We start from the raw sequence: 14,734 nt of genomic DNA on the forward strand, positions 1-14,734 counted from the left end.
TTTAGCACTTGTTGGCCCTTTTGCCTTTACTCTGCAGTCCAGCTCACCCCAAACCATCTCGATTGGGTTCAGGTCTGGTGACTGTGGAGGCCAGGTCATCTGGCATAGCACCCCATCACTTTCCTTCTTGGTCAAATAGCCCTTACACCGCTTGGAGGTGTGTTTGGGGTCATTGTCCTGTTTAAAAATAAATGATGGTCCAACTATACACAAACCGGATGGAATAGTATGCCGCTGGAAGATGCTGTGGTAGCCATGCTGGTTCAGTATGCCTTCAATTTTAAATAAATCTACAACAGTGTCACCAGCAAAGCACCCCCACACCATCACACCTCCTCCTCCATGCTTCACGGTGGGAACCAGGCATGTAGAGTCCATCCGTTCACCTTTTCTGTGTTGCACAAAGACACGGTGGTTGGAACCAAAGATCTCAAATTTGGACTCATCAGACCAAAGCACAGATTTCCACTGGTCTAATGTCCATTCCTTGTGTTCATTAGCCCAAACAAGTCTCTTCTGCTTGCTGCCTGTCCTTAGCAGTGGTTTCCTAGTTGCTATTTTACCATGAAGGCCTGCTGCACAAAGTCTCCTCTTAACAGTTGTTGTAGAGATGTGTCTGCTGCTAGAACTCTGTGTGGCATTGACCTGGTCTCTAATCTGCTGTTAACCTGCGATTTCTGGGGTTGGTGACTCAGATAAACTTATCCTCAGAAGCAGAGGTGACTCTTGGTCTTCTTTTCCTGGGACGGTCCTAATGTGAGCCAGTTTCTTTGTAGAGCTTGATGGTTTTTGCCACTGCACATGGGGACACTTTTAAAGTTTTTCCAATTTTTCGGACTGACTGACCTTCATTTCTTAAAGTAATGATGGCCACTTGTTTTACTTAGCTGCTTTTTTCTTGCCATAATGCAAATTCTAACAGTCTATTCAGTAGGACCATCAGCTGTGTATCCACCAGACTTCTGCAGAACACAACTGATGGTCCCAACCCCATTTATACGTCAAGAAATCCCACTTATTAAACCTGACAGGGCACACCTGTGAAGTAAAATCCATTCCCGGTGACTGCCTCTTGAAGCTCATCAAGAGAATGCCAAGAGTGTGCAAAGCAGTCATCAAAGCAAAAGGTGACTACTTTGAAGAAACTAGAAAATAAGACATATTTTCAGTTGTTCCACACTTTTTTCCACATGTGTTAATTCTTAGTTTTGATGCCTTCAGTGTGAATGTACAATTTTCATAGTCATTAAAATACAGAAAAAACTTTAAATGAGAAGGCGTGTCCAAACTTTTGATCTGTACTGTGGATAGATAGATACATAGATATGGGATAGATAACAGATAATAAATAGATAGATGATAGCTAGATAGATAATACCAAGGCCGATGTTTAGTAATGAACCTAATAAAATGATACATAAATAGTTAAATAATGATACACATGCAAAATCTGCAAGCAATATCTTTAATTTAAGAAAAGGGGAAAAAATGGCGTGAGCTCCCGCGCAATTTTCTGCTCCTGAGAAGGAAAGCTGACGGCTGGGGGCTGTTGTTTTTAGCCTGGGAAGGGGTTAATACCCATGGAGCTTCCCAGGCTATGAATATTAGCCCGCAGCTGTATATTTAGCCTTTACTGGTATTAAAATAGGGGTCCCCCCAAAAAATGACGTGGGGTCCCCTATAATTAATACTCAGAAAAGCCTATGCAGACAGCTGTGGGCTAATATTCATAGCCAAGGAAGGGGCCATGGATATTGCCCCTCCCCCCCGGCTACAAATGCCATCCCCCAGCCACCCCAGACATGAGAGGAGAAGGACTACCTTTTAACCTTTTACAACCAGCTATGACTTCTTTTTTTCAGGTTATCCCTTTAGAGGCAACTGTGTCCTATTTATGCAAATTTACCCCTTACAATCATCTTTGTCCTCCTTTTATAGAGTAACCCTTTAGAAGCAGCTGCATACTCTTTTAATTGCTTTGCATAATACACAGACTTCTAATTACATGGCTGATATATAACAATATTTTGTGTGAACCAAAATTCAGGCTCCTGGTGGTGGTGATGAGGAAAAAATATTGCCTGATTTGCATTGTGCTGATTCGCTGCAAATTCGGATGCATTTTTAAAGTAATTTACCATTTTTGCTAGCTTTTGATTAACCTATGAGAATAAGGTAAATAAATGATCCCATTATACACTATGCACCAACAAAATAATAGAAAAACAGATTAAGTCATTTGTTCACCCTGAACCCTGAACCCTGATCAGATCAAAGTACAAGGAACCATTTACCATTGAGATGTTGCATAGAATTGCAGTTGATATCTCTCAAAGAAGTGAATATCACCAGCTTTTGCACTCACTCAGGTTCAGTAAAACTTGTGTCTTGTGTGAGGGAAATCATGTGACATATTTAAGAAAAATGTTAAAATTTCAGATTATCATAATGTTTCCTATTGTGTTTTTCTCAAAAGTAATATATCCTCTTTAAATTCTTTTGGACTGCTTAATATCTAGCAATATTAGAGTGTTCAATGCATAGTGCTCCAGGCAAATTACAGTGAAATTAGATTTGGGCAGAGACTGATGAGTGATGACAATCTCTGTGCAGTGCAGGAGATATGTTGGAGTTCTATAGACAAGACAACAGAAATAAAAAAAAAAGTTAAACATAATATTCTTCTTCAATTTCCCAATTACAATCACCAGAGCAGTCTTGAGAAGCAGTGCTTAAATAGAATTTGTCAGTAGGATTAACCCTCCTAAGCCATCTATATCGCATGTACAGTAGGTCAAAGGAAGCTGAATGAAATGATACCTTGATATCTGCAATCTGATGTCTTATTTCAGAGAAGTCCATGTTTTTCATGTAAATGAGCTGTTCAGTACATTGGGCCGGAAGTTTATCTGCATGAGAATCTGTCTTCAGAACTTATTTTAAATACAAGAGGGAGTTACCTGTATGATGTGTAATGGGTAATGGCCGCTCTCTGCTCTCCTGATCTCACTGCAGAGCTGTGTGTGATTATAAGGGCTCATACTCACTTGCGAAAAAACAGACAAGTGCAATCCGATAAAAAATCGGATTGTACTCGGACCAATAGGTGACATCTCATTTGCGAGGCTTTTCTCAGCCGAAATCGGACTGCGAAAACATTTGCAGCATGCTGCGATTTGCTGCGTATCTTGGACAAGACTCGCTAATGCAAGTCAATGGGTGCGATAAAAAAAATCGCACAGCACTCGCACCATGCAAGTGCTGTCCGATTTTTATGCACCGGTGTCCTTTGAATTGCCGACAATTCATGTCCGGCATACAGTAAAATCACACTGACATGTTAAGAATACATAGAATAGATATATACACAGAAAACACATATATACAGTATATATACAGTGTGTGTATATATATATATATATATATATATATATACACAGTATATATACGTCAGTGACACACTGAATGGGAATGAATGAAATGCTGGGAGAGGAGCTTCAGTGACTAGCAGTGACGTCACCAAAGCAGCGCTCCCTCACAGCATAAACTCATATGAACTCTTCAGCGTGGGAAAATGCCAGCTGATTTTCCTATACTGAAGAGTTCATATGAGTTCATGACTGCAGGGAGCGCTGCTTCGGTGACGTCACCTCACCACTAGTCACTGAAGCTCCTCTCCCAGCTTTTCATTCTTTCCCCAGTAGTTTACAGCCGGGAGTGGTTGCATTAGCAGCGCTCCCGGTTGTAAACTGTATATACCCCAGATATGGATTACGGCATGGGACTGAGTGTACGCCGGACAGGTATGGGTATATTTTTGGTTTGTTATGTTTTCAATTTTTACAGGAGATTGATGGCTTTGCGTGGATTACCTGTACAATAAAATGGTCAAACAGTGTTTAGTGTTTTATGTCATTAAAGGGCTTTATTCTGCATTTGTGTGTGTTTATTTAACCTTTTACAAACTTTAGGATTAGTTATGGATAGGTGTCTTATTGACACCTCTCCATTACTAACCCAGCTTAATGTCACCTTACAATGCAAAAGTGACATTAATCCCTTATTACCTCATATGCCAAGGCTACAGGGCAACGGGAAGGGAGAGGCTAAGTGCCTGAATTGGCGCATCTTACAGATGCTCCTTTTCTAAGGTGGCTGGGGCAGATGTTTTTAGCCAGGGAGAAGCCAATAACCATGGTCCCTCTCTAGGCTATTAATATCTGCCCTTCTCTGGCACAGAAAATTGCACGGGAGCCCACGCCATTTTTTTACGTGAAAAAATTATTTAAATACATACAGATCCCAAATTTGACACACATATACTACTAACAGTATTAGTCACTGATATATATAAATCTAATTGTTCTGCAATGGTTTACTGTATGTAAACCATGTCTCCTATCCTGTCAGGTTCTGCAAGGATTGTACAGAAGCTGTCAAATGAATCGGCTATTCTGCTATCTATGAAATATAAAGATATATATAAATATATGTGTGTGTCACTGAGATATATATATATATATATACCTATACAATGTGTATATATTTACTCTGTATATTCTATTCTAACCTATTCTATTCTGTACTGTACACAACATCTGCCGGCTTTTAATCTATCTATCTTTCTATCTATCTATCTATGTTTTGAAGATTATTTGGTTTTAAAACGATGTGTACAGTTGTATTCTACAATGCAATTTTAACATGAGCTTTTACATACAGAGAACTGCTGAATATAAAACCTCATGTTAAAATCGCATTGCATATGGATTGCATACGCATGTCATATGGATGTTCCGTGGAACAATCGCATAAAAATCGCATTACACTCGCATTACATTCGCATGACCCTCACATAGCATTCGTCCATTTTTTTCAGTCCGGATATTGGACCGTTTTTTTTTCTCGCAAATAGGTATGAGCCCTAACTGACACATCTGGAGGTTCCTCCCAGCTTCAACTTCCATCCCACAGACATCCAATGTTACAATATAGTTATGTTACAGCAGAGCTGTGAGAACTGCAGCAAATGTTTTTGTTTTGAGAAAAAGTTCAGTTCTACTGTTCTGTGTTAGTTACTTTGCTCACACTGGCAATGGTCCCTCTTATTAAAAATAATCTCTGGAGGAAAATTCTCACACAGATCAGTGATAGGCCCATAGTCCTGAACATCTCATTTACATAAAAGAAATTGTGGGTTTCTCTGGAAGAAGACAGCGGATCAGAGATATCAGGGTACTACTGCATTCAGCTTCCTATGATCTACATGCCAAAATTGACAGCTTGGAAGGATTTATCCTACTAATAGATTTAACCATGAAAAGATGAGAAACAGCTCAGTTTTTCTTGCCTCTTTGAACCTTTGGAGAGATAATATTTGAAAAATAAGTGAATTTATTTTTGTATATAGTATGTTTTTATATAGAATAGTATGTGAAACAACCCAGAATGGATATAAAAAGGACCCATCTGCTCTCTAGATATGTCTGTTTTAGTAAATGCATGAATTACTAATCGTTTCTTCTAACTACATTGTACCATTCCCTTTTATTTCTCTAAGAAATGTATGATTATAATGATAACTGGGTGTTACCATTCTAATTGTCAAAGGGGTGTGTACTTGTGTAGTCTAATACTGGTGGTACTGCATAGGCAGTCTGGGAATGTGTAAAGACACACTCTTAGGCTGGGTTCACATTGCGTTATGGCTCTACGTTTAACGGACTACGTTACACTGCGGCATAACGCGGTGTAACGTAGTGTGTTAACGCCGCCATAGACTGCAATGTCGGACGCATCGCTAGCGCACGCCCTCACAGGGCGTGTGCTAGCAATGTGCCGTCATTTGAGTGACGGACCCGAGACGCGGGCTGCAGCGTTTCCGGGTCCATCACTGCTAGCGCAGATGGAGCTAGCAGAAGCTCCATCTGCGCTAGCGCTGTGCAAAAGTCGGCACTTGCGTTAGCGCAGTCCGTTCAACGTATGCGTTGAATAGACTGCACTAACGCAACCTGAACCTCGCCTTAGCTGGTAACAAGCAGTTGTTAATGAATTCATAGATTTCTAGGACTCTTAAGAAAGGAAAAGCACAATGTAGAGTTCTAAGAAACAATGCTTCAGAATAGTGATGAGCGAGTATACACATTGCTCGGGTTTTCCCGAGCACGCTCGGGTGGTCTCCGAGTATTTGTGACTGCTTGGAGATTTAGTCTCCGCAGCTGCATGATTCACAGCTGCTAGACAGCTTGATTACATGTGGGGACTCCCTAGCAACCAGGCATCCTCCACATGTACTCAGGCTGTCCAGGAGTCGTAAATCATGCAGCTGGTCAACAAAAACTAAATTTCCTGAGCACTAACAAATACTCAGAGATCACCCGAGCATGCTCGGGAAAACCCAAGCACCAAGTATACTCGCTCATCACTACTCCAGAACTGTTATATTATGGGGGTTACAATTATTTTATAAAACAGACCTGTCAGGACAGTTGACAAGTTCTCTTTTAAGCAAATTCAATCTATTTTATACATTTCCCGGCAATGACAGTAACATCAATCAGCTGATTTCTTCCAATCACTTCTATAGGTCATTCTATCTTTTAAAAATAAAACGACTGAAAGCTGCTGGTTATTGAATGATGTATATAATTAAGTGCAGTAATTGATGCTAATACATCTAAAACAGCTTGAAAGGGAAGATAACCCCTGTACGGATTGACTTTGCAATTCGCAAAATGATCTTAAGGAAATTGTCTAGATAAGATGACCTATCCCTCGTTTCTATCCAATTTCCTTTTGCCCAGTTCTGTATGGTGTAGGTAATTTTATTTAACAATGGCAGGTTGCTACATTTCACATGGCTGCTTTAGTTCTATTGAAGCCGACACACATAAAAAAAAAATCTAAACTCCAGATTCCCAGCTGCGTTGGCTTTTCATTTTGGATGAAATCTACTACAAGGCTCTGGGAATCCCACTTTTTCCTCACAATATGACTTCCTTTTATTCTTGCAGAGTATGCAGGAACCATGACAGATACCAGAATATTTCCTCAAAGACCCATCACTCCTGGACATGCACTGCGCGTTTGATACTTGACAAAAGAGAGGGATGAGAAGCAAGTGACGAGAATTTTCATTAAATTCTAGTGAGTTATAATGCTTCAGGATGAGAAATGTGTGTGTGTGTTTTTAATGATATTCTGTCAATTAAACAGATCGTGAAAGCTCTTGGTGACAAAATGATGAGCAATCTAGATTTCCAGCGCGGACCATTTTTGTTTCGAAGAATGAGGAAGATACAATAAAGCACAAGACAAAAGACGTGAAAATATTTCTGTAAGGAGGTTGATTAAATGTGACAGGTATCTTCACTGCAAAATGAATGATAATGTAGAGACATAGGGAAGATACAAATCATTCCAAGTGAAATCTTTACTGCGAGAAAAGGAAATCATTTGCAACATTCTTCAAAGTATGCGCCGCTTTCACCGCTTAACCATGGATTAGCTCTTTTATAAAATATTGATTGACCCATAGGCAGTGGATTATTTGAATAATTTACAACTTGTCTGAATAGTATAGCACTCTAAAACATTGTATTCCAGAAGCGACGATTAAAAAATAAATACAGTTTTACTGAATTTGCTTTCCAGTTTGTTTGGATTTATCATTCTGCTGGGCTTCAATTGATTGCAATAATTGACGACCATTTTTTACCTAAATAGACCCAAACTTCTGTTGCAGTTCTACAAATCCCCTGCATAGCTATATAAAGTGGCTTGCAAAAGTATTAACCCCCCTTCGCATTTTTCATGTTTTGATACCTCACAACCTGGAATTTCACAGTTTTTTTTTTTTGAGGGTTTGCATCCGTTCAGTTAAAGAACATGCCTACAATTGTGAACATTTAGTTTTCTTTTTATTATCAAGCAACAACAAATAGGACAAAATAACTGAAAATTTCAGTGTGCAAAATTTTTGGTGAATCAGGGTCTAAAACACTGGACCAACAGAGCCAAAGCTGGGCTCTGATTAATGCTGTTTACCATTTAGATGCTGCTGGGTCACCATGGGAGCTGTTGGCATGCCGATTAAAGCCTTATCACTGCCACCTTGGAACTCCTGTGAAGCTCAGCCACACCCTGAGCATCACTGGAGACAGATTGCAATACTAAGGTATTATATTAATTAGTATAAGTGATTCGACGATCACAGGTTAAAAAAAATAAAAACTGTAAATGTTTATAAATCTCAAATTACCCCCTTTTTCCCCGAATAAAAATAAAGTCAATTGAAAAAATATATATATTTGGTATCACTGCTTTCATAACAGTCTGGTCTATCAAAATAAAGAATTAAGTAATCTGTATGGTAGTTGACAATAGAGAGGAAAAAATAAAAACATCAAAATTGCGTTTTTTCAGGCACCACATCGCCCTAATAAAGGCAAGAAAAAGCCATCAATACATTGTATGAACCTTAAATTGGTATCAATAAAACCTGCAGCTCTCCTCCTACTGCTCCATAGATGGAAAAATAGAAATGTTACGGGTCTGCCGCATTGCACACATATTTGTGCTCATGTGCTGGCTAGTCTTAATCCGGCTTCACTCAATAGAAGAGAATTGATAGAAGACTAATTGGCATGTGACCATGAATATGTAGATCGCATGCAATCAAGGGACCAGCCACCCGCACAGGAAATACAGGGAACTGTGACAGTGAGTGAAATATGAAATGTCACTATTCACTTGTCTGTAGTCAGAGTGTCTGCAGACTTTTGTTTGGAAACCCGCTTTAAGGTATTACAGCCTAATTTTGAAAGGCGCATTTTTGAGTCCAGCTTTAGCTTTTAACTCCCCTTTAACTATATTACCTAGTTTTGTTTAATTATAACGAAAATCAAACATTATCAATGATGCTTTCTGCACACTTACCTCAAACCACTGCCCATGTGACTGCATTTTCAGAATAACACAAGGATCTGGCTTGGAGAGGGCATCTCTGTCCAATATGCCTTTGCAAGATACTCTCAATTCCACCTTGGTGAGACATGGACTGTTGAAGATCCCAAGGGTATTGGCTGCCGATTCGTATATGTTGCTCATTTTTTTAATAGTATACCTAAATAAAGAAAATGTATGTTATTTTTAGAATCACCACTTTCTGTTATATGCTTACATAGATAATACTATCTCAAATGTCCATCAAGTTCAACCGAGAGATGGGAAAGGACAAAGAGAAAGGGCACGTGCACAACTACAATGGATAAACCAGTCCTGCCCAAAAGAGCTAATCTTTTCCTCGTGATCTCAATTGTTGATCTACTGGACTAACCATCCAGAAAAGTACTTTACATATTTACAAAAGCATTGACATTATATGTGTACTATGCATATGTCTACCGCTATTCTACTACAACTGCAGAAAAATAGCTGCCTGGTCCTGTAATCTATGTTTACTCCCATTAGCCAATAAAACAGCATTGTATTAAAAGGATTGGGTACGGTACTTTAAATCAATCAAGTCTTATAGTCATTTTCACAGAAATTGTTGTGTTTCCATGCGCGGCGTCCCTTCTCGAGGGACTTTGTGAACAACATCAGAGAAAACAAGATCTGAACAAGCCGTCAATCAAAAAGCAATCATCTGTTTATGGGAAATAGATGATCTTCAACAAAATTTCTAAATAGCACCTGGAGAAATTAACTGGATGAAGGAAAGGCTGAAAAAGTATATTTATGAAGAAAGAATTTTAGAATAAACTGTGGTTTAGAAATGTTCAAACTGCATTCTATTAAAAAATTATTTTCCTTTTGGTGGCAACTTAATTTTTTTACTTCCTATACAAATTAAAGGGGCATCTCAGTCATTCAATATCTGGCCCTATGCAGCAGCCACAGATCTCAAACAATGCTGTTCAATATTATTTGTGCAATTGTCATCCACATCTGTAGAAGTTCTGCAAGGTATATCATCCGTGCTCAGCTATTTTCATAGTCCCAACCATCTGTGACCGCGTGATAGATTCCTAATGAAGTGGCATGTTGTTGAGGAGAGCCATAAGATCAAATACTTAATTAACCCCAAGCCATAAGAGATTGAGAGAAGTGACCCATAACGTGTATTGTTTGATCTTAGATAAGTTTTTTTAGATGAAAGTAAGACACTAAAGATGGCTGCCATTTCCTGTATCAGAGAGCCATGTGGCTGCCTGGCTGGTATCCAAGATGACGCCCACCCTGGTGACCTCATGGATCCACCCACAGTGACGCCCACCTTGATGACCTCATGGACCAACCCACCCTGATGACTTCATGGATCCACCCATGGACTTGCTCATTGCCCAACCCACTAACCAATGGAATGCATCCGATCACTCCCATTTTAGAGCTAACCGAGCCCCCTTACAGGGGATATGTAACCATGTGTTCTGACTGAATAAAGTCTCTTTTTTTTCCCTTGCAGCTGGGCCATAGATTGATCATGGAGAGTTTACATATGACTGTGTGTTGTCATATGTTTATTTCTTTGGTGCGCACCTGATCAATATCCATTAGGCCAGGAGTAGGCAACTTAAGTGAAGTGAACATTTTATTATTAAATTGTTCAACCTAACAATTTGGCTGCCCAACGTGGGGCCAGCAGAGGAAGAGCCCTGAACCCTGAGGACCGGCGACTGGAACGGCAGAACGCACTGAATACCCCGAACGTGGAGACTGATCACCTCCTTATCAGAACACGGTAAGTCTGCTGATTTTTATAATCTGTAGTCTTTACCTGTGTCCTTCGGGGTATCCTGTGCAGATTGCCTGACCATGTCCGGTCTTCGTGGTATCTGTAAGACGGCAGAAGGGTCTCTCCGCTGCTGGTCATTTAATTGCAAGAACCGTCACAAGTTTTAGTTGCCTACTGCCTGTTATGTGTTGTGAGGAGGGGAGATGACTGGTAGTTAGAACAGGAAAAGCAAGTTTTTTGTTTTTTTTTAGTGAAGGAAAAGCAAGTGTTAGAACAGGAAAAGCAAGTTTTTAGAAAAAAAAAGCAAGCAAGTGTAAGAAAAAAAAAATAAAAATTATTTTTGTCTGTGGTACAGTACATGGTTGTCGCCTGTGATAAGATTTTCAGTTCTGTATAAGAGAGACTAGGACCTTGAGTGATTGACTCGGCCTAGGGGGGCCCGGTAAAACTTGGAGTGAGATGACTCAGTTCGGCGCCTAATAAATTGTGTAGCGGCTCATTAAAACTTGGAGTGAGATGACTCAGTTCGAGCCAAATAAATAAATTTATAGTTTTTTTGCCCCGTGGCATCGAGTGAGTTGACTCTGCACGGGGACTGGTAAGTTAGGGAGCAATTTGACTAAGTAGGGAATAATTGGTTTGTAAAGTACAGAATACGGAAGTCAGACAGGGACCACGTGACAAGAAAGAATAGGAACTGAGTACTGCAGACTCAGTTCTCTTTAGAATCTCAGGTTTGAGTCATCTCCCCGTCTTATTGTTTGTTTGGTGTTTGTTATCTTGATAGAGATATAGATATCTATAGAAAGATGGAGAAATTAATGCAGTTCTGCCGTATTGGCACTAAGCCAAATTCAGATGGCAAGATAGACTTGTGCACATTAGTAGCGACTCGTGAAGGGAAGAGTCATGTTAAACAATGTAAAAAGCTTATGAAGTTGTGTGGAATGCCAGAAGGGGGGAGGTTACAGCCCCTGGAGTGGAAGATTGTCTTGAAAGAAAGAAAAGGTATCCTAGAAGATAATGGATTGTTGTCTACTGCTAGGGCATGGGAGAGAGTCTCTGAAAGTCTGTATAGAGAAAATTGGGTAGAAGAGGAAAGGAATAAAAAGGGCAGAGTTTTGAGTTATGTGTATTACAAAAATATATCCTGTGAGGGGCCACCACCTTATAATGGTGGCCCAGAGCCATGTGCTAACCCTGACGGCGGCCAGCTTGTGAATGGCAAATTTGTTAGTGCTGACGGCGGCCATCTTGTGAATGGCAAATTTGTTAGTGCTGACGGCGGCCATCTTGTGAATGGCAAATTTGTTAGTGCTGACGGCAGCCATTTTGTGAATGGTAAATTTGTTAATGCTGGTAGCATCCATTTTGTGAATGGTAAATTTGTTAATGCTGGTAGTAGCCATTTTGTGAATGGTAAATTTGTTAAAGGGACTCTGTCACCTGAATTTGGCGGGACTGGTTTTGGGTCATATGGGCGGAGTTTTCGGGTGTTTGATTCACCCTTTCCTTACCTGCTGGCTGCATGCTGGCTGCAATATTGGATTGAAGTTCATTCTCTGTCCTCCATAGTACACGCCTGCGCAAGGAAAGATTGCCTTGTGCAGGCGTGTACTACGGAGGACAGAGAATGAACTTCAATCCAATATTGCAGCCAGCATGCAGCCGGCAGGTAAGGAAAGGGTGAATCAAAAACCCGAAAACTCCGCCCATATGACCCAAAACCAGTCCCGCCAAATTCAGGTGACAGGTTCCCTTTAATGCTGGTAGTAGCCATTTTGTGAATGGTAAATTTGTTAATGCTGGTAGTAGCCATTTTATGGATGGCAAATGTGTTCATGCTGGCGGCGGCCATTCTGTGGATGGCAAATGTAATTCTGACGGTAGCCAATTTCTGGATGGCAAATGTGCTGCTCCTGGTGGTGAACATCTTAGACTAAGGCTATACACCACATCACCAAAGCCTTGTTACCCAGTAATGACCACTAACGGCCAATACTATTTTCCTTTGGGAAGTGAACAAGCTTTACCCATGTATCCTGTCTCAGTGGTTTCCAATGGGGCACCGAACCTTTCCCCTATCTAGCAATGCTCCCGCCTGGATCGTCCTCGGCACCGACCCTTTCTACTGTCACTTCCACTGCCAATTTAGCCGCACACGCACTGTTGTGAATTCTGTGGCCAAGCTCCCTCCTGTGGTCGTGAGTGGTACTTCGGCTGGTTCTGTCTATGAGCTTCCTTTGGTGGATGAGAGTGGTACTGCGGCTTCTGAGTTTCCTTCCTCAGGTGATGAGGTTAAGTCGTTAGGTGCTGCTCTATTTAACTCCACCTAGTGCTTTGATCCTGGCCTCCAGTCAATGTTCTAGTATTGGTCTTGCTTCCTCCTGGATCGTTCCTGTGGCCAGTCTGTCCTGCATAAGCTAAGTTTTGCTTGTGTTATTTTTGTTTGCTATTTTTTCTGTCCAGCTTGCTTTGTTGGTTTTTCTTGCTTGCTGGAAGCTCTGAGACGCAGAGGGAGCACCTCCGTACCGTTAGTCGGTGCGGAGGGTCTTTTTGCCCCTCTGCGTGGTTGTTTGTAGGTTTTTGTGTTGACCGCAAAGCTATCTTTCCTATCCTCGGTCTATTCAGTAAGTCAGGCCTCACTTTGCTAAATCTATTTCATCTCTGTGTTTGTGTTTTCATCTTTACTCACAGTCATTATATGTGGGGGGCTGCCTTTTCCTTTGGGGAGTTTCTCTGAGGCAAGGTAGGCTTATTTTTCTATCTTCAGGGCTGGTTAGTTTCTCAGGCTGTGCCGAGTTGCATAGGGAGCATTAGGCGCAATCCACGGCTACCTCTGGTGTTGTGTGATAGGATTGGGGATTGCGGTCAGCGGAGTTCCCACGTCTTAGAGCTCGTCCTATGTTTTTGGTAATTGTCAGGTCACTTTGTGTGCTCTGAACTTCAATGTCCATTGTGGTTCTGAATTACCTGTTCACAACAACCCACACAAGATGCTCCAAGCAATGGCCTCTCCTCCCAACGCTTCCACTACAATAGCACTCTCACACAGTCTACCTAACCCTATACCCGGTACCTCACAGGCTCTCTTGCAGCCAAGTGCACACCTGTATGGGACGGTGGCAACTGTATCAAGGGGGAGCTCAATCTGGGAGGGGGATGTCAATAGCACAGGAAGCACAAAGGGGAGGGAATGTTGGCAACCTGTTTTCGAAAAAGAACTTCCTGAGGGACCCTTGTTAGTGGTGGGAAAGGGTGACATAACGACAATGGAAACAGACGCTATTGTTAAAGCTGCCAATTCTCGGTTAGAGCATAATGGAGGTGTAGCTAGAGCTATAGTGTAAGCAGGAGGGGCGACTATTCAAGCTGACAGTCAAATCATTGTTGAGTCACATGGTCAGATAGCTGTTGGGGACATAGTGGTGACTAAAGCTGGCAATCTTCCATGTAGAATGATCATACATACTGTGACCCCTACTTTTGACCCTATTCATCCAGACGTTAGTGCTCAACAACTTCATGCAGCAATAACTCGCATTTTAGAGTATGCGAATATTAGTGAGCAAATTGAGACCTTGACAATTCCGGTGCCATCTCTACTCCCGCCTCAGGTGTCACCACCAACAGTGCCAATGCTCATGTCTGAGGAGTCCACCCTCTACGTCAAGTTTACACCCCAGCAAGCTGCTACTTTGTTGTACCAAGCTCCAGATCCAGAAAAACAGCCGATGCCTTTCTACAGAAGCATGCTTCAAATCCAAAGTACTTACCCAGCTACGTGGCAAGATCTAATTTCCCTGTCAAATCTTAAAGCAGTCGATGCATATTGGCCTGTTATGGATATCGTGTTCAATGAAGACTCACTTGCCAGTGACAAGACATGGGACTCTGGTGTTGAGTTCTGCCAAGAACCCAAGACATGGGCCTCGGATGAGCTGGCTGACCTATCACTTATTGTCGCAAAAGGATTCCAGATGCCTCAAAGCTGAT

General features: G+C 41.2%; 1 protein-coding gene across 1 annotated transcript in view; it reads right to left on the reverse strand.

The window, feature by feature from the left end:
* Positions 1-14,734, reverse strand: part of CPNE4 (copine 4) — a 717,826-nt gene that overhangs the window by 498,111 nt on the left and 204,981 nt on the right. Inside the window, exon 2 of the mRNA XM_069730083.1 lies at positions 8,938-9,124. Coding sequence (XP_069586184.1) covers positions 8,938-9,108 — 171 coding nt within the window. The 5' untranslated portion in view covers positions 9,109-9,124. The remainder of the gene's footprint in view (positions 1-8,937; positions 9,125-14,734) is intronic.

The sequence above is a fragment of the Ranitomeya imitator genome, chromosome 6 (genome assembly GCF_032444005.1).
Source record: "Ranitomeya imitator isolate aRanImi1 chromosome 6, aRanImi1.pri, whole genome shotgun sequence".
NCBI classification, from domain to species: Eukaryota; Metazoa; Chordata; class Amphibia; order Anura; family Dendrobatidae; genus Ranitomeya; species Ranitomeya imitator.